General features: G+C 41.3%; 1 protein-coding gene across 1 annotated transcript in view; it reads right to left on the bottom strand.

Annotated features, from left to right (window-relative positions):
* The window catches only part of LOC133635399 (contactin-associated protein-like 4), a 207,247-nt gene extending 191,978 nt beyond the window's left edge, over nt 1–15,269 (bottom strand). Inside the window, exon 1 of the mRNA XM_062028564.1 lies at nt 15,128–15,269. Coding sequence (XP_061884548.1) covers nt 15,128–15,203 — 76 coding nt within the window. The 5' untranslated portion in view covers nt 15,204–15,269. The remainder of the gene's footprint in view (nt 1–15,127) is intronic.
* Between the last annotated feature and the right edge of the window lie 6,610 nt (nt 15,270–21,879).

The following is a 21,879-nucleotide window of genomic DNA, read 5'->3' as shown; positions in this document are numbered from 1 at the left end:
CCAGCAACATAAAGTGAAACAGAGGCAGAGGTGTCCTGCCACAGTCGGTAACAAATAAACAGAAAACAGTAGTGGTGGTAGATAGACACAAAGCTTCATCAAACATCTGATCCACTGAACAAAGAGCTCCAAAAATCTTGAACTTTAGACTGCCATCAGTTTTACTCCCTACACTTAACCATGTGTTTCCGACTGCCTGCAGACTTTGCACCCTTTGTTATATACACATGTTGTGTTTCTAATATAAATACATTTAATAAAGTCAAATACAAATAAGGCAACAAGAGAAGTATCCTACACTTCTCTTTTGTAAAGTAAATCTGAACAGCCGATATGGGCATCTACATCAACTATATGATTTGCCTGAGAAGCTGGAGAGGACAAAAAAACAAAAAAACAAAAAAACAAAATTATTTTTTTTTATTTTAATTTTTTTTATTTTATTTTTTTTATTTGTGGCGGACGTAATTCTTTCGTGGCGGGCCGCCACAAATAAATGAATGTGTGGGAAACACTGTCGTATAGATCAATGACAAAATTGTAAAAACTCTGAATGAAGAAATTAATTGAATTAATGCTTCTTGGTTTGAGTTGTTATAAATATGTAGTAACTCTATTAGGAATACACAGAGTTGGACCTAAGAAAATGTGAAATATTTCATGATTAATAAATAATTACCGGACATTTCGGAATATAAGCTGCAACTTTGTTCTTACACTTTGAGCCCTGCGGTTTGTAAAACATCCATCCATCCATCTTCTTCCGCTTATCCGAGGTCGGTTCGCGGGGGCAGCAGCCTAAGCAGGGAAGCGCAGACTTCCCTCTCCCCAGCCACTTCATCCAGCTCTTCCCAGGGGATCCCGAGGCGTTCCCAGGCCAGCCGGGAGACATAGTCTTCCCAACGTGTCCTGGGTCTTCCCCGTGGCCTCCTACCGGTCGGACGTGCCCGAAACACCTCCCTAGGGAGGCGTTCGGGTGGCATCCTGACCAGATGCCACCCGAACCACCTCATCTGGCTCCTCTCCATGTGGAGGAGCAGCGGCTTTACTTTGAGCTCCTCCCGGATGACAGAGCTTCTCACCCTATCTCTAAGGGAGAGACCCGCCACCCGGCGGAGGAAACTCATTTGGGCCGCTTGTACCCGTGATCTTGTCCTTTCGGTCATAATCCAAAGCTCATGACCATAGGTGAGGATGGGAACGTAGATCGAGCGGTAAATTGAGAGCTTTGCCTTCCGGCTCAGCTCCTTCTTCACCACAACGGATCGATACAGCGTACGCATTACTGAAGACGCCGCACCGATCCGCCTGTCGATCTCACCATCCACTCTTCCCTCACTCGTCAACAAGACTCCGAGGTACTTGAACTCCTCCACTTGGGGCAGTATAGTGAGATGGCACTCCACCCTTTTCCGGGCGAGAACCATGGACTCGGACTTGGAGGTGCTGATTCTCATCACGGTTGCTTCACACTCGGCTGCGAACCGATCCAGTGAGAGCTGAAGATCCTGGCCAGATGAAGCCATCAGGACCGCATTATCTGCAAAAAGCAGAGACCTAATCCTGCAGCCACCAAACCGGAACCCCTCAACGCCCTGACTGCGCCTAGAAATTCTGTCCATATGGATATGAATGGTCGAAAATTCCTATAAACCCACTTTTCCAACTGCAAAAGGTGGACCGACATCATATTGAACCCTATGGGTTAGGAATGGGATGGCACTTCAAGTTCTTATGTGAGTCAAGGCAGGTGGCCAAATACTTTTGGCAATATAGTGTATGTTAAAAATTGAAGAAACTACATAACAAAACATAGGACTCAGTCAGTTACCAAAAAAAATAATTAACTGGTACAATGGCCAAACATATTAAACATACCTCTGTCTTGTTTTTAATGAATACTCAGGCCTACTACGCTACTGTATTTGAACGTCGGTCCTTATGGTGGTGTTTTCTGAGGTGGTACTTGGTGAGAATTGTTTGAGAACCTCTGTCTTAGAGGGTTTTAAAGAAGGGGTGGTTCACAAAAAGCTGAGACCATTGGTGAGAATTGTTTGAGAACCTCTGTCTTAGAGGGTTTTAAAGAAGGGGTGGTTCACAAAAAGCTGAGACCATTGGTGAGAATTGTTTGAGAACCTCTGTCTTAGAGGGTTTTAAAGAAGGGGTGGTTCACAAAAAGCTGAGACCATTGGTGAGAATTGTTTGAGAACCTCTGTCTTAGAGGGTTTTAAAGAAGGGGTGGTTCACAAAAAGCTGAGACCATTGGTGAGAATTGTTTGAGAACCTCTGTCTTAGAGGGTTTTAAAGAAGGGGTGGTTCACAAAAAGCTGAGACCATTGGTGAGAATTGTTTGAGAACCTGTGTCTTAGAGGGTTTTAAAGAAGGGGTGGTTCACAAAAAACTGAGACCATTGTGAACCACCCCTTCTTTAAAACCCTCTAAGACAGAGGTTCTCAAACAATTCTCACCAAGTACCACCTCAGAAAACACCACCATAACCACCACTTAACCTTGTCATCCAGCAACATTAGGAACCATCTAGCAACCTATCCACCGTGAAAAAAGATAATACTGACATATCAGACACAACACGAAGCTGTTGCTTTCTGGCAAACTCATAGGCCTTTAAGTATCCATGTTGCTCAGGCCAGGAATCACAGTGCTCCACCAAAAAGCAGGCGAAGGTTACCTCTCCAAATAGTTGAAATAAAAGCACATTCGGCGTTCTCATTCATCATAAAATCAAAGTCTAACTGGTATCACAACACACACGTCCTGAGGCAATGTAGCTCATCACTTCTCCGTTCGCAAAGCCATCTGCAGAAATTTGATTGTAATACCTTTTTTTTCTACCCACTTTATTCTGTTTTACTAGGAAGCCAATTGGGTAAGTATTTTACTGCAAGTGTCTCAGTAGAAAGAAAGCTGACTTTGTCTTTTTTTTTTTAGTGCTTCGTCTTGTCTTATTATGTTTTAAATTGGGTAGCCTTTAAGTGGCCCTTAAATGGCTATTCAGTGTATTCTGTGAATAGTTGGAGGTCAGTATACTCAATAAAATGCAGTCATACCAGGAAAAGTCAAATAAAAAAAGTTCAAATGAAAGTAAGGTAGTAAGTTCTTTGTATTGAGTTGTTTTGTCATTGTGATATTTAAATTCAATACATTGAATTTGGCTATTTGATTATAAATCGATTATTTTATACATCTTTAATCATTATACTGTATACTGTTAGTATATTGTACATCATTATTTTACTGTATATTCTAAATGTCTTACATTTGATTTTATTAATAATAACATATAACTGCATTTAGTTTAGATAATAATTAGTCATATATTGGAATATGGGATCCATTATTTAAATTTGTTTTAATTATTAAAGGAACCTAAAATATGACTTATTTTATCTTTGTGGAAAATATTGGACGCAGTGTGTTGTCAAGATTATGAGAGGCGATGCAAGTGTAAGCCACTGTCACACTATTGTTCTTTTTTTTTTAAAATATATATATATATAGAATAGAAAGTACTTTATTGATCCCTGGGGGGAATTCAGCACCACAATTCGCTCACAATAAACAATAAACACTTAGGTATTTTTTTTACATGTGAATAATATAAATGCAGTCTATTATACAGCATTATTCACATGTGAATAATATAAATACAGTCTATTATACAGCATTATTCACATGTGAATAATATAAATACAGTCTATTATACAGAATTATTCACATGTGAATAATATAAATACAGTCTATTATACAGCATTATTCACATGTGAATAATATAAATACAGTCTATTATACAGCATTATTCACATGTGAATAATATAAATACAGTCTATTATACAGCATTATTCACATGTGAATAATATAAATACAGTCTATTATACAGAATTATTCACATGTGAATAATATAAATACAGTCTATTATACAGCATTATTCACATGTGAATAATATAAATGCAGTCTATTATACAGCATTATTCACATGTGAATAATATAAATACAGTCTATTATACAGCATTATTCACATGTGAATAATATAAATGCAGTCTATTATACAGCATGACTCACATGTGAATAATATAAATACAGTCTATTATACAGCATTATTCACATGTGAATAATATAAATACAGTCTATTATACAGCATTATTCACATGTGAATAATATAAATACAGTCTATTATACAGCATTATTCACATGTGAATAATATAAATACAGTCTATTATACAGCATTATTCACATGTGAATAATATAAATACAGTCTATTATACAGAATTATTCACATGTGAATAATATAAATACAGTCTATTATACAGCATTATTCACATGTGAATAATATAAATGCAGTCTATTATACAGCATTATTCACATGTGAATAATATAAATACAGTCTATTATACAGCATTATTCACATGTGAATAATATAAATGCAGTCTATTATACAGCATGACTCACATGTGAATAATATAAATACAGTCTATTATACAGCATTATTCACATGTGAATTATATAAATACAGTCTATTATACAGCATTATTCACATGTGAATAATATAAATACAGTCTATTATACAGCATTATTCACATGTGAATAATATAAATACAGTCTATTATACAGCATGACTCACATGTGAATAATATAAATACAGTCTAATATAAATACAATATATTTTTTTATATATGGCTGTGATGATAATATATATGAGGGATTTCTAATCACTGCTATGTTGGAATTCTTATAATTTTTGATAGTCTTGTTGATATTTATTTTTGTTTCACTTCTTTTGGATTGTTTTGTGTCATGTTTGTGTGTCCTCTCAATTGCTCTGTTGATTGCTATTCTGCATGTTGCTGGGTCGGGTTTGGTTTTGGAATCGGAATTGTATTTTTATGGTAGTATTGTGTATCATTTTGTTGGACTGGTTTATAAAAAAAATAAAAAAATAAAAAATAAAATTAATAAAAAAATAAAAAAATAAAAATAAAAATATTATATCAACAAAGCACCTCCTTTTTTGACCGACGTATGCTGTATAGCATCTCTATGAATGTTCTTATTCATCCAGGTCATTGTAATCTTAGGGCATTCAATAGATCGCAACTGGACTATTTAGTTTGTCTTAGAAGACGTTTCACTTCTCATCCGAGTAGACTCATCAGTTCATGCTCCTCAGACGAGCTTCCATCGGAGTCTCGAATCATTCCGGTTCTCCATACACCCGGCCAGCTCCATAGAGCTTTCAGCTCCCGCATCTTTCTTCAGGATGTCCACGTACGTTAGCACAGGACGTCCTCGTGATCGATTCCCATGCAGGCTGGCCCTATGGGAGCTCCCGATGTCTGCGGCAGTGGCCGGCCAGCCTCGTCCTCCTAGCTGTTACCTTCTTGCTGAGCTTCGGTAGTTGCTCGTACAGGTCCTTGTTGGTGATGTGGATGTTCTGGTCCACATTCAGAACAGCTCGTATCATTCTGGTGTAGCACCCATCTAGGGACTTCTGCAGGGTGGGTGTCAGGGTCCAGCTTTCGCAGCCATACAGGAGGACAGACTCCACAGTGGTGTGGAATAGACTCAGCTTTATGTGTCGGGGGAGATTTGAGCACCACACTCTTGACATACCGTTCAGGGCCCTCCACGCTAGTGCCTTCCTGACCTTAAGGTCTTGTTCTGTGGAGTTCATCCAGGGACCCAAGTACTTGAAGTCATTGACCTCTCGCAGAGCTTTGCCATCTGATGTTGTTATTGGCGGGTGGTCCATGTGTAGGTTATAGGGGATTACCTCAGGCTTCTTTGCGTTCAGTCTGAGGCCAACCCTGGCACATTCCACCTCCACTCTGTTCAGGAGTTCCTGTGCCTGCTCCAAGTGAACAGCCAACAGGCAGATGTCATCTGCGTAGTCTTGGTCTGCTAGGGCTACAGCAGAGGTTCTTCTAGACCTTCTTGGTGTAATTGTGAAGCCAAGCTCCTGCTCCTGCCCGTTGATGGCGTTCCTGAGCGCGTAGTCCAAGAGCTATGATAAAGAGGAAGGGGGCAAGAGTGTCTACCTACTGCACCCCTGCCAGGATTTCAAACTCCTTGCTGATCACATCTGGGGTTACCACCTTGGCTCTTGTGCCCTTGTACATGGCCTCTATGGCCCGGAGTAGATTTGGGGGGACCCCGTAAGCCTTGAGAATTCTCAGCATTGTGCCTCTGTTTTTTGAATCCATGCATTTTTTTCAATGGGTTTCAATGGACTGAGTTTTACAAGGGGCGAGCTGCGTCACAGAACCAATTCAATTCTAATCCGAGGTAACACAATCAATTATTCTATGCCAGTTCTTTCTCCTTTGGGTTACAAAGAAGAATTCAAACAACTTTTCAAACAAATAATGTTGCTTCACATCCATCCTCCAGCCTGAAGGTTGGAAGACAAGCAGCGGGTGAAGGATACAATTAGTGAGGGTAGAAACTTAAGTGAGTGTGTGCAATTGGTGCAAATCCTTGGCAGACAGACCTGGCAGAAGGAGCAGACATGTTTGACGAGACAAAGCGAGTGCTGACGTTTATAAGATAACTGAGAGGGGTAAAGTATAGACCTCAAGTAAGCAGCCCATAGCAAATTGGGCTAAAACGATGCTGAACTTGCAGAAAGACAGCAGAGCTTTGTCAGACATTTATAAAGCAGTTTTACTTTTACTGTTGCCATTATGGAACAGTAATTGGGAACATAGCTATGAGAGCTTTTATTGCTTGCATTCATTAAAATGGAACTGAGTGGTTCTCAAGTTTGACATACAGTCGCGACCGAAAGTTTGCATACACTTGTAAAGAAAATAATGTCATGGCTGTCCCGAGTTTCCAATCATTACTACAACTCTTATATTTTTGTGATAGAGTGATTGGAGCACATACTTGTTGGTCACAAACAACATTCATGAAGTTTGGTTCTTTTATGAATTTATTATGGGTCTACTGAAAATGTGAGCAAATGTGCTGGGTCAAAAGTATACATACAGCAATGTTAATATTTGCTTACATGTCACTTGGCAAGTTTACCTGAAATAAGGCGCTTTTGGTAGCCATCCACAAGCTTCTGGCAAGCTTCTGATTTAGTTTTTGACCACTCCTCTTGACAAAATTGCTGCTGTTCAGCTAAATGTGTTGGTTTCCTGACATGGACTTGTTTCTTCAGCATTGTCCACACTTTTAAATCAGGACTTTGGGAAGGCCATTCTAAAACCTTAATTCTAGCCTGATTTAGCCATTCCTTTACCACTTTTAACGTGTGTTTGGGGTCATTGTCCTGTTGGAACACCCAACTGCGCCCAAGACCCAACCTCCTGGCTGATGATTTTAGCTTGTCCTGAAGAATTTGGAGGTAATCCTCCTTTTTCATTGACCCATTTACTCTCTGTAAAGAAACCGTTCCATTGGCAGCAAAACAGGCCCAGAGCATAATTCAAGATTCAAGATTAATGATGCTTTATTGTTGTCCATTCTTAGCATGTACAAGACACATAAGAACTGAAATTTCATTTTCGGCACAGTCCCACTAAGAGCAGACATACGTTACAAGGGGACAAGACGGGACCGCCAACGGATCAGTCACTTACGGCGCTCCTTAAAAAAGGTGGGAAAAAGGTGACATTGGGAAAGGGGGAAGAGTAAAAAAAATATCAGTCTAAGGCTGGACCCTCAGGAGGGGTCCGGACTGAGTCCGAAGAAAAAAAACTCACATAGCATGGCACACATAAACATGATACATGTAATCACAACAACTCGCAACAGAGGGGGGGGATTTGGGGCACTGGAGGCCGGCTGCCATCCACAACCCCGGAGGAATTAAGCAGTGGTGAAGGCGTTGATTGGGGGAGAGGCGGGTGCGTGCATGTATGCCCAATTAACTTGGGTGAGATGTTGAAATGTTTTTGTGGACTGGGACCGATCTCAAAGTTCGACACCAGGTGTTATTGAAAAAAGGAAGGTCAAAAGCGTCCATCGTTGAGGAGTCCTCGGGGGAGTTCTTCAGAACAGCCTGTTCCTGATACATTCCTGATGAGGCATCAAGGCCATTCCAGGGAGTCAAATTGTAGATTAAGATGTTGTTTTCTCCGAGCAGTCAAAACAATGACCTGCCTGCTCCGTGTCCGTGCTGGATCTCTCAAATTCAATTTAACTCTTCCTTCTCAGCAAGCTTCTCCAAGATGAGATCCATAGAGCAATGCCCAGCCCAATCAGCAGGTGCCCCGCGATCACGGTTCCAAATAGGTAGATGTCTTCCACATCCTCGATGGAAAGGACTGAGAGGCACATGAGTCTCCATTTATCCCAGGAATCTGTCACGTACCCCGCAGCAATGGATCCATCAGGGCAGCCAGGCTCCCCCGAACCTCTTTTCCTTGTCGAAAAGACTTTGTTAATTGCGTCGAGAGTCCAGCTGATCATATCCATGTTGGATGTTTAGATTCAAGGACAGCGCAAAGAAAGAGGCTTCAAAAAAGTTCAGACAAGACAAGGACACAAGAAAGCAAGCAGGGAAGGAGGGAGCGGAGAAAAATGCGACCGCCCTCACCAAGAGGCAAGACAGAAAGATACTACCACCACCATGCTTGACGGAATGGGTGGTGTTCCTGGGATTAAAGGCCTCACCTTTTCTCCTCCAAACATATTGGTGGGTATTGTGGCCAAACATTACAATGTTTGTTTCATCTGACATCACATGGACAAAGATAAGACCTTCTGGAGGGGGCGGCTTGTGGCGACCCAACAGCGTTCCTGTTCTGTCACCCTGTACACTGTTTGTTTGTCTAATCTTGAACGGGTTTGTGCTGAAAACAAAGTTTTGTTGTACTTGTGCAATGATAATAAAGACCTACCTACCTACAATAACGGTAAGGAGCTTTGCCGCGGTTATCAATATTACCGTTTATCGTTATATCTCTTACAAGGGCGGTAACAAACACAAATGCGGCTGCTAGACTTTTGACAACAACAAGAAAGTTTGATCATATTACGCCTATACTGGCTCACTTGCACTGGCTTCCTGTGCACTTAAGATGCGACTTTAAGGTTTTACTACTTACGTATAAAATACTACACGGTTTAGCTCCAGCCTATCTGGCCGATTGTATTGTACCATATGTCCCGACAAGAAATCTGCGTTCAAAGAACTCCGGCTTATTAGTGATTCCCAGAGCCAAAAAAAAGTCTGCGGGCTATAGAGCGTTTTCTATTGGGGCTCCAGTACTCTGGAATGCCCTCCCGGTAACAGTTAGAGATGCTACCTCAGTAGAAGCATTTAAGTCCCATCTTAAAACTCATTTGTATACTCTAGCCTTTAAATAGACCCCCCTTTTTAGACCAGTTGATCTGCCGTTTCTTTTCTTCTCTCCTCTTTTCCCCTGTCCCTCGGGAGGGGGAGTTGCATAGGTCCGGTGGCCATGGATGAAGTGCTGGCTGTCCAGAGTCGGGACCCCGGGTGGACCACTAGCCTGTGCATCGGTTGGGGACATCTCTGCGCTGCTGACCCGTCTCCGCTTGGGACGGTTTCCTGCTGGCCCCACTATGGACTGGACTCTCGCTGATGTGTTGGATCCACTGTGGACTGGACTTTCACAATTTCACAATATTATGTCAGACCCACTCGACATCCATTGCTTTCGGTCTCCCCTAGAGGGGGGGGGGGGGTTACCCACATATGCGGTCCTCTCCAAGGTTTCTCATAGTCATTCACCGACGTCCCACTGGGGTGAGTTTTTCCTTGCCCGTATGTGGGCTCTGTACCGAGGATGTCGTTGTGGCTTGTGCAGCCCTTTGAGACACTTGTGATTTAGGGCTATATAAATAAACATTGATTGATTGATTGATTGAAATACGACACTCCACGAATGGTAGAATTGTGGCTGATTGTTGGGCCAAAAACAAGTCATCTTATAAACTCTGATGTCAGGTCCTGTTGATCAATGGCTTTGATTTGTTGTCATGCTCCCATTTAAGGGGCTGGCCTTGGCCAAATTTAAAATCCCAGAGTTCACAAAGTGCAGATTGACTGACTGCAAACCTTGTCACTCGTATTGCTTAACTACCTTCTGTGGATTAATAGATCAAGATTCACGGCGGACACCACTAGACTTGCACCAGCGCCTGATGGGACCTGTACATAACCTTGACTTAATCACAACTTCTTTCGGCGGACAGCTCCACAAAACACACTGGCAGAATGACACCGACAAGGGAAAGGTAATTTATCCACTACTTTGCTCTTTCCTTATCCTGGATCTCATTAAAGCATAAAGGATAGGACAGAGGTTTGTGAGAAAATATTTTACACATTCACAGCAAATTGATTTTATTCAGCAGTTTATGGTCTCACGGGGCAACACAGCACAGCTCTTTGAAAAGTTACACATTCTGATGGGACAGAGTTGTTTGCATGGGAAGCAGGAAGCTAAGCACTTAAAGCCTCACGCAGAAGAATATATTTACGGTCAGGCACTGCATTAAAAATGAATTTTCTCCCCATTACAGGAATAATTCCGACTTAAAAGTGGCCTCTTCAACCTCCACCAGGTGAAATACTCAGCTCAGCTTTCTCAGCCATTTGATGAAACGCTCCAGTAGACACCAAAGAGCTTCAGTCAGCGAGCATTATAGGGATTCCGTATCATTTTTGCTCATTGTGTGAATGTTCCAAAGCATTCACACATGCTTTTCTACACCAAAATTCATCCATTTTTTATTCAACTTCTTCTCCTTCTCCAGATTTTGGCGCGCTCTACCTTCCACATTTTTCACCCGATTCAAAGCGTTCCAAATTCAAACTGTTCAGCCTATTTGGGAATCGTGGGCTTTCCCTTGACACATTCCAAAAATTCCCAGATTTCCCAGAATTCCAGGTTTTCCGGGACATTTTTCCCATTCAGAATGAATTGGCCCATTTTTCAAACTTCCACCATTTCCACATATTCCAACCTATTCAAACCATTCCACCTTCAACCTATTCCCCCATTCTGGAAATTCAAACTTCCCTATTTCCAAGTTCAAAATAGTTCCAAGATTTTCCAGAATTCCTGGTTTTCCAAAGCCCTATTTCCACCCTTTTTTCTGGCGACTAATCCTACCACATTTTTCAACCCACTTCAACCGTTCCACCGTTCCAAACATTCTTCAAAGTTCCACAACTGCCACATTTTTCATTTGATTCAAACCGTTCCAACTTCAAACTGTTCAGCCTATTCGGGAATCGCGGGCTTTCCCTTGACAACTTCCAAAAATTCCCAGATTTCCCAGAATTCCAGGTTTTCCAGGACATTTTTCCCATTCAAAATGAATTGGCCATTTTTCAAACATCCACTATTTCCACATATTTCAACCTATTCAAACCATTCCACGTTCAACATATTCCACCATTCTGGATATTTAAACTTCCCTTTTTCTAAGTTCCAAAAAGTTCCAGGACTTTCCAGAATTCCTGGTTTTCCAAAGCCCTATTTCCACCCATTTTTCTGGCGACTACTCCTACCACATTTTTCAACCCACTTCAAACGTCCCACCGTCTAAACATTCTTTTTAATTAGGACAAAAAAACAAAGTGAACTGGAAAAATTCCAGGTTTTCCCGAAAATTCCAGGAATTCTGTGATACCATTTCTCAATTCAACATGTTACTACCTCAACATTTCTCGACCAATTTGAAAAATTCCAACACCAACCATTTCAACTCATTCAGACCATTTAAGTTTTTTACCATTTTCAAAAAAATTCCCGCTTTTCCCAAAAAAAACTATTTTTGGGGAAATTCCCATTGAAATCAGTGGAACATTCTTCAAAGTTCCACAACTCCCACATTTTTCATCTGATTCAAACTGTTCCAACTTCAAACTGTTCAGCCTATTCGGGAATCGCGGGCTTTGCCTTGACAACTTCCAAAAATTCCCAAATTTCCCAGAATTGCAGGTTTTCCGGGACATTTTTCCCATCCAAAATGAATTGGCCATTTTTCAAACTTCCACCATTTCCACATTTTTCAACCTATTCAAACCATTCCACCTTCAACACATTTCACCATCCTGGAAATTCAAATTTCTTTATTTCCCAGTTCAAAAAAGTACCAGGATTTTCCAGAATTCCTGGTTTTCCAAAGCCCTGTTTCCACCCTTTTTTCTGGCGACTACTCCTCCCACATTTTTCAACCCACTTCAACCGTTCCACCGTCCAAACATTCTTCCTAAATAGGACAAAAAACAAAGTTATATAACACAATACAACCACACCCCTCCTTTAGATCATAACACAGACATAACACAATACAACCACACCCCTCCTTTACATCATAACACAGACATAACACAATACAACCACACCCCTCCTTTAGATCATAACACAGACATAACACAATACAACCACACCTCTCCTTTAGATCATAACACAGACATAACACAATACAACCACACCTCTCCTTTAGATCATAACACAGACATAACACAATACAACCACACCTCTCCTTTAGATCATAACACAGACATAACACAATACAACCACACCCCTCCTTTAGATCATAACACAGACATAACACAATACAACCACACCCCTCCTTTAGATCATAACACAGACATAACACAATACAACCACACCCCTCCTTTAGATCATAACACAGACATAACACAATACAACCACACCCCTCCTTTACATCATAACACAGACATAACACAATACAACCACACCCCTCCTTTAGATCATAACACAGACATAACACAATACAACCATACCTCTCCTTTACATCATAACACAGACATAACACAATACAACCACACCCCTCCTTTAGATCATAACACAGACATAACACAATACAACCACACCCCTCCTTTACATCATAACACAGACATAACCCAATACAACCACACCCCTCCTTTAGATCATAACACAGACATAACCCAATACAACCACACCCCTCCTTTAGATCATAACACAGACATAACACAATACAACCACACCCCTCCTTTACATCATAACACAGACATAACACAATACAACCACACCTCTCCTTTAGATCATAACACAGACATAACACAATACAACCACACCCCTCCTTTACATCATAAGACAGACATAACACAATACAACCACACCCCTCCTTTACATCATAACACAGACATAACACAATACAACCACACCTCTCCTTTAGATCATAACACAGACATAACACAATACAACCACACCCCTCCTTTAGATCATAACACAGACATAACACAATACAACCACACCCCTCCTTTAGATCATAACACAGACATAACACAATACAACCACACCCCTCCTTTACATCATAACACAGACAATACATGCTCTTGTTCACATCTGTCATCATTTGTAAAAACAACCATGATTTTAACACACACACACCTCACAATTTACAACAAAATGTTCTCATGCATAAATATAATACACATTAAGTTGACATGTCAATCATAGTGCCCACCTTTGTGACCGTGTGAGCAGCTTTGATTGCTCCGAAGCCACTTTTTTAACTTCAATTGTGAGTGAAGAGCAATCTGTTAAGACTTTTTAAGTTTGTTGTGAGGTCGTTCCATTCCTTTATCGTTTGATATGAAAAGGCTGATTGTGGAAAAATATGTTTTACATCTGCACTGCAAAAAGTCAGTGATCAAAAACAAGAAAAAAATAAATTAGGGGTATTTTATTTGAACTAAGCTAAATTATCTGCCAATAGAACGAGAAAATTCGGCTTGTCAAGACTTTCCAAAACAAGTAAAATTAGCTAACCTCAATGAACCCAAAAATACCTTAAAATAAGTATATTCTCACTAATAACAAGTGCACTTTTCTTGGTAGAAAAAAAAAATTAGACCTTTTTGCTCAATATGTTGAAAAATATTCTTAAGTTAAGTAAATGCTAGTGCCATTATCTTGCCCCTTTAATTAGTGCATACTAAATAATTTAACTTTAGCCTACTACTACAACCATATTATTTACCAGCAACATAAAGTGAAACAGAGGCAGAGGTGTCCTGCCACAGTCAGTAACAAATAAACAGAAAACAGTAGTGGTGGTAGATAGACACAGAGCTTCATCAAACATCTGATCCACTGAACAAAGAGCTCCAAAAATCTTGAACTTTAGACTGCCATCAGTTTTACTCCCTACACTTAACCATGTGTTTCCTACTGCCTGCAGACTTTGCACCCTTTGTTATATACACATGTTGTGTTTCTAATATAAATACATTTAATAAAGTCAAATACAAATAAGGCAGCAAGAGAAGTATTCTACACTTCTCTTTTGTAAAGTAAATCTGAACAGCCGATATGGGCATCTACATCAACTATATGATTTGCCTGAGAAGCTGGAGAGGACAAAAATAAAATTAAATAAAAAATAAAAAAATTATTTTTTTTATTTTAGTTTTTTTATTTACTTTTTATTTTATTTTTTTCTTGTGGCGTAATTCTTTCGTGGCGGGCCGCCACAAATAAATGAATGTGTGGGAAACCCTGACGTCCCCACTAAGAAGGATGAAAACAACTGAAATGTTCTTGACAAAGTAGATGCGGGAAATATCGCTCAAAGGAAGACATGAAACTGCTACAGGAAAATACCAAAAAAAGAGAAAAAGCCAGCAAAATAGGAGCGCAAGACAAGAACTAAAACACTACACACAGGAAAACAGCAAAAAAGTCCAAATAAGTCTGGGTGTGATGTGACAGGTGGTGACAGTACACCTACTTTGAGACAAGAGCTATATTGATGCATGCTTGGTTATGCTTTAAAGTCATACCCAACAATTGTGACTTTTTACTGTCAACTGAGTTTCGTTTTTAATGATGTCTGCTGCTGGTGTGCCTCTGGATTTTGTCAATGCAAAAAATGTGCTTGGCTCAAAAAAGGTTGAAAACACTGGTCTCGAATGACACCCGGGTAACGATATTCACTGACATTTGGTAACATTTCCTTATTAACGGTTACATTTGGAGAGAATTACATTTTATTTGTTCACAAAATGCATTGTTGCGCATTTTCTTAATGTTTCATGTAAGACTGAGGGGGACGTGACAAAAAGTGTGACCACGTTGCCAAACACGCACCTTGCAGCTCGGGTGGAGGCTGGGGAAGAGCGACTCACCTGTCCCGCAGGGGCTGAGGAGCAGCGAGGAGATGAGCAGGACGAGCGCAGACAGTCTTGTGTTCCTCGGAGGCATGTTGAAGCCGCGTGCCGTTGGACAATCCCACCGAGAGGAGACCGTCTATCCACCTCCTCTGCCAGCGTCTACTCGGCTGCTGCCACTGCGTCCGTGCAGGCGGGGAGGGGAAAAAAAGGGGGACGCTCTCACTGTCAAGTGATGGAGGGAGGATAGAAAGAAAAAAAACAAGACTATCAAGGTGGAGCAGGTTTCCAGCAGACAGTGTAGTGACAAGTGAAGGCTTGTTGTTGTTATTAGGACTTTACTTTTCTGATATATCGTGCATGGTCCACCTAAGAGGCGGAGAATACACTCAGAAATCAAACAAACCTTTTTTAATTATTCAAATATAAAGGCTAACACTGAATACACCCATCCATCCATCCATCCATCTTCTTTCGCTTATCTGAGGTCGGGTCGCGGGGGGCAGCAGCCTAAACAGAAAAGCCCAGACTTCCCTCTACACAGCCACTTCGTCAAGCTCCTCCCGGGGGATCCCGAGGCGTTCCCAGGCCAGCCGGGAGACATAGTCTTCCCAACGTGTCCTGGCCTCCTACCAATCGGACGTGACCAGATGCCCGAACCACCTCATCTGGCTCCCTCTCCATGTGGAGGAGCAGCGGCTTTACTTTGAGCTCCTCCCGGATGACAGAGCTTCTCACCCTATCTCTAAGGGAGAGACCCGCCGGAGGAAACTCATTTCGGCCGCTTGTAACCGTGATCTTGTCCTTTGGGTCATAACCCAAAGCTCATGACCATAGGTGAGGATGGAACGTAGATCGACCGGTAAATTGAGAGCTTTGCCTTCCGGCTCAGCTCCTTCTTCACCACAACGGCGTCTGCATTACTGAAGACGCCGCACCGATCCGCCTGTCGATCTCACCATCCACTCTTCCCTCACTCGTGAACAAGACTCAGAGGAAAATGCGTACGTCATAGTCACCTCCAGTGTTGCTTTGTGTGCAAGTTCTTAAATGTAACTTATCTGAACAATATCCAGTGTTGTGGTATTTCAATGAACTGGAATCCAGTGTGCTGTGGGGCCCCTATGGTAGTGAATCACACCTGAGACATCATGAATTAATCAAATCTTTAATAAACACGTGTAAGTAAACAATGTGATAAAGGACATTTTACAACAATCAAACTAGGAAACTAGATATCTGGTCAGGACACTCCTCACTCTTTTGCCTTCACCTTCATTGTCCATTCCTTTTTGGTGACTTTATATACTGTGGACTTAGACGCAGGCCTGGCCCTAACCAATCTGGCGCCCTAGGCAAGATTTTAGGTGGCGCCCCCCCCCACATCGGCAGTGAAGCGTATATACTCACAAGAAACCGAATAGCTTTGTCTTTGACCTTTTTTTTTACTTAAAGAAAGCAAATTAACATATTATATGAGAATGTTATGTTATGATTATCTTTAACCGAATCACAGCAGTGCTCAAATAAAAAAACAGCATTCCCTCTCATGTGATATTGCTTAATTAACAATAATGATGTGCACTTTAACAACTAGGCTTACAACTATACCTAATATATAAAGGGGTGGAAAAGTGACTATTACCTGCAGGGCAAACATTAGCTAACCAGAAGGCAATAACAATGTCAACGAAAAACACCTGCTTAAAAGATCTAATACAAATGTCCCTGAGGAATGTAAGGTGGAGTACTGTAATTACCCAACGTTACATTATTATTTTCCATAACAATTTAGCCCCCTCCACAATATTAACCCGACGTTAAAACAGAACTAGCTATTTATTGATTAGCAATTGCCGAATCATGTAACATTAGCTTAATGCTAAAAAGGCCAGGTTACTATCACATTCTGTAACAGACAAATAATTTCATGTAGGCTAACGTTACCTACCTGCTACCTCTGTCTTTTTCTCGTTTCTCCTCCTCTTCTTTTCTCTTCCTGGGCACCTGACAGTTTTGGCCGTTTTGACATCTTGTGTTGATTTTTTGATGTGGTGACGTCCAAAAAGAGTCATGAATGATACGGGAAGGGAGGGGGCGCACCGTACGGGGGGGGGGGGGGGGGGGGGGGTGGGGGGGGGGGGGGGGCGTAAGGTTGTAACAAATAATATTTCAATTAAATAGGCTTTACTTTGCATTTTGATTAACGTGGGATTATTTTTGTATTTAGAAATAATAGTACCAACTTTTTTTTTTTTTTTTTTTTTTCCCCTAACATTTGTGGCACTGGCGTGGCGCCCCCTGATGGACAGCGCCCTTAGCATTTGCCTATACGGCTTATGCACGGGCCGGCCCTGCCTAGACGTTGAGTCCGCGACATACATGGCGGACAATAACTGATACAGTCTGCTTTGCCAGTCCAAAAGCATTCGCCGTTTTCCGTAGTCTTCCCTCGACGGCCAGGTAATACAAAGCACACGTCCTACCTTTTTTTATCACATCCACGGGAGCCCGCATTCTCGTTGACTCTCCTTCGACAAATGGACAAAGTTTTCCGCTAAGTAGAATCACAGCTGACCGGACATTGGAAAGTTCTCTTGCCGTCTGAGAAGTGTTGTATCCCAAATAGCTGCAATGGCTTTCACTTAAAGGCCTACTGAAATGAGATTTTCTTATTTAAACGGGAATAGCAGATCCATTCTATGTGTCATACTTGATCATTTCGCGATATTGCCATATTTTTGCTGAAAGGATTTAGTAGAGAACATCGACGATAAAGTTTGCAACTTTTGGTCGCTGATAAAAAAGCCTTGCCTGTACCGGAAGTAGCGTGACGTCACAGGTTGTGGAGCTCCTCACATCTGCACATTGTTTAAAATCATGGCCACAAGCAGCGAGAGCGATTCGGACCGAGAAAGCGACGATTTCCCCATTAATTTGAGCGAGGATGAAAGATTTGTGGATGAGGAAAGTGAGAGTGAAGGATTAGAGGGCAGTGGAAGCGATTCAGATAGGGAAGATGCTGTGAGAGGCGGGTGGGACCTGATATTCAGCTGGGAATGACTACAACAGTAAATAAACACAAGACATATATATACTCTATTAGCCACAACACAACCAGGCTTATATTTAATATGCCACAAATTTATCCGCATAACAAACACCTCCCCCCCTCCCGTCCATATAACCCACCAATACAAATCAAACACCCGCACAACACACTCAATCCCACAGTCCAAAGTACCGTTCACCTCCGCAAAGTTCATACAGCACATATATTTCCCCAAAGTTACGTACGTGACATGCACGTAGCGGCACGCACATACGGGCAAGCGATCAAATGTTTGGAAGCCGCAGCTGCGTACTCACGGCACCGCGTATCCAACTCAAAGTCCTCCTGGTAAGAGTCTCTGTTGTCCCAGGCCAATGGTAAAGCTTGACTGTCATCGTTCGGGAATGTAAACAATGAAACACCGGCTGCGTGTTTGTGTTGCTGCAGCCCGCCGCTAATACACCGCTTCCCACCTACAGCTTTCTTCTTTGCTATCTCCATTGTTCATTAAACAAATTGCAAAAGATTCACCAACACAGATGTCCAGAATACTGTGGAATTTTGCGATGAAAACAGACGACTTAATAGCTGGCCACAATGCTGTCCCAAAATGCCCGCTACAATCCGTGACGTCACGAGCAAACGTCATCATACCTAGACGTTTTCAGCAGGATATTTCGCGGGAAATTTAAATTGCACTTTACTAATCTAACCCGGCCGTATTGGCATGTGTTGCAATGTTAAGATTTCATCATTGATATATAAACTATCAGACTGCGTGGTCGGTAGTAGTGGCTTTCAGTAGGCCTTTAAGGTATTCATATGTGATTTCCACAAGCGTCTGTACATGTAGAAGAAGGAGAAACACGGGCTTGTCTGGATGACTCGCCTCCATATTTCCAGTTGTTAGCTCCGAGTTACGAAACCGCTTTATTATGAAGCTGGCTGTGGCGCATTCTTTCTGACGTCACTTCCTGTGTGTGGCGCGGTCTTTCTGACGTCACTTCCTCTCTAGATTTAGTTTGTAAACGATCAATGAGTCCATCCAAAGCTATGAGCCGAGATTCAAGAAATAGACGGCGCACTTGCCCGTGTAAAAAATTGTCCGAGGAGGAGGACCTTAAACGATAGGTTAGTGTGGCTGAAACGGGGCTTAGGCTAAATAATTATTCCTTTAAGGGGTTATCTGGCTTAGTGTAGACATGGACTTAGTCACCACAGAGATTTACGTGACGAATCAATGCGTCATTTTACCACTCAAGTCCTAAAGCACAAGAGCCGTGGCAGCACAAGCTCGAGAGTCCTTGTGCATCGCCTTACATCGGATTGAAGAGGATTGAAGCAAAGAAAAAAAATTCAGCCCTTTTTTTTTATTTGGCCTCAAAAGATAAAATATTTTTTTTCTCTCTGAGAGTCGCATTAAATGACACCTGGTCCCTGCATAACCCAGCAGAAACCAAATGGCGGGTAACTACTAAAAAGGTTGGGTCCTCAAATGGCCAATTTTACATAAGGCGAAAATAGGGTTGCAAAATTCCGGGAATATTCAAAGTTGGAAACATTCCATGGGAATTCACGGAAATTAATGGGAAATTAATGGGGATAAACATTGAATGCAACATGCTAGATCTTGCAGCATGATCATTAGCTAAAACAACCTGATTTCATGCAAATCCAGTAGAATTTCAACCCTGCACTGTGCATTCCTCCATCACATGTGCAGTGCATTCCTCCATCACATGCACAGATAATTCCCAGCATGCTTCACACTACAGCAGGGCTATTGAGGCCACACTAAAAATAAAACTACAGAGAGAGCCTGGCTCACGATGGCCTGGAATTGTCAATGGGAACTGGGGAGTACAACCTTTGATTGCATAAATAATTTAATTTATTTGAGCTATTTTTCTCCATTCAGTGTTGTGTATAGGGTTGCAAAATTCCGGAATATTCAAAGTTGCAAACTTTCCATGAGAATAAACATTGAATGCAACATGCTCGATCTTGCAGCATGGACTATTAGCTGAAACACCCTGATTTCACGCAAATTCAGTAGCTGCACTGTGCATTCCTCCATCCCATGCCCAGATAATTCCCAGCATGCTTCACACTACAGCAGGGCTATTGAGGCCACACTAAAAATAAAACTACAGAGAGAGCCTGGCTCACGATGGTCTGGAATTGTCAATGGGAACTGGGGAGTACAACCTTTGATTGCATAAATAATTTAATTTATTTGAGTTATTTTTCTCCATTCAGTTTTGTGTATAGGGTTGCAACATTCTGGGAATATTCAAAGTTGCAAACTTTCCATGGGAATAAACATTGAATGCAACATGCTCGATCTTGCAGCATGATTATTAGCTAAAACAACCTGATTTTACGCAAATTCAGTAGAATTTCAACCCTGCACTGTGCATTCCTCCATCCCATGCCCAGATAATTCCCAGCATGCTTCACACTACAGCAGGGCTATTGAGGCCACACTAAAAATAAAACTACACAGAGAGCCCGGCTCACAGTGGTCTGGAATTGTCAATGGGAACTGGGGAGTACAACCTTTGATTGCATAAATCATTTAATTTATTTGAGTTATTTTTCTCCATTCAGTGTTGTGTATAGGGTTGCAAAATTCCGGGAATATTCAAAGTTGCAAACTTTCAATGGGAATAAACATTGAATGCAACATGCTCGATCTTGCAGCATGATTATTAGCTAAAACAACCTGATTTTACGCAAATTCAGTAGAATTTCAACCCTGCACTGTGCATTCCTCCATCCCATGCCCAGATCATTCCCAGCATGCTTCACACTACAGCAGGGCTATTGAGGCCACATTAAAAATAAAACTACACAGAGAGCCCGGCTCACAGTGGTCTGGAATTGTCAATGGGAACTGGGGAGTACAACCTTTGATTGCATAAATAATTGAACATGAGTTATTTTTCTCCATTCAGAATTGTGTATAGGGTTGCAACATGGCGGGAATATTCAAAGTTGGAAACTTTCCATGGGAATTAACGGGAATAAACATTGAATGCAACATGCTAGATCTTGCAGCATGATTATTAGCTAAAACAACCTGATTCCATGCAAATTCATTAGAATTTCAACCCTGCACAGTGCATTCCTCCATCACATGTGCAGTGCATTCTTCCATCACATGCACAGATAATTCCCAGCATGCTACACACTACAGCAGGGCTATTGAGGCCACACTAGTATTTGAGCCCAATGACTTCATCCAGTCAGGTAAGTGTTGATGATATTACTGGGGTAAATATATTTGATCTATGGCAGGGGTGTCCAAAGTGTGGCCCGGGGGCCATTTGCGGCCCGCAGGTAATTTTTTAACGGCCCCCGCGGCACATTCTGAAAATACGATTAAAAAAATAAAAAACATAAAAAGTGGTATAAAAGAGCAAACAGGTGAAATGTAACAAGAACACGTTGCAATGTTTACTCTAATAACACAAAGCTGCCATGCAGGCTGTTTCTTTCTTTAAAAAATAATAATGAATCAAAATCAATGTCATTATGAATTATTGACCTATTCAAAGCTCCAAATACGTCACATTAAATATTCCACTTTGGAATATTTTTTGGGGGAAATATTTTGTGTCTGCCATATAAAAAACTAAGCAGTTTTGTTTAAAGAAGGGCCTAAAACGAACAAACAAAAAACATAAACAACAACAAAAGTAATAATTGATGGATG

Source organism: Entelurus aequoreus, linkage group LG19 (genome assembly GCF_033978785.1).
Source record: "Entelurus aequoreus isolate RoL-2023_Sb linkage group LG19, RoL_Eaeq_v1.1, whole genome shotgun sequence".
NCBI classification, from domain to species: domain Eukaryota; kingdom Metazoa; phylum Chordata; class Actinopteri; order Syngnathiformes; family Syngnathidae; genus Entelurus; species Entelurus aequoreus.
The sequence above is the reverse complement of the archived record's forward strand: the minus strand, read 5'-3'. Positions and strand labels throughout refer to the sequence as shown.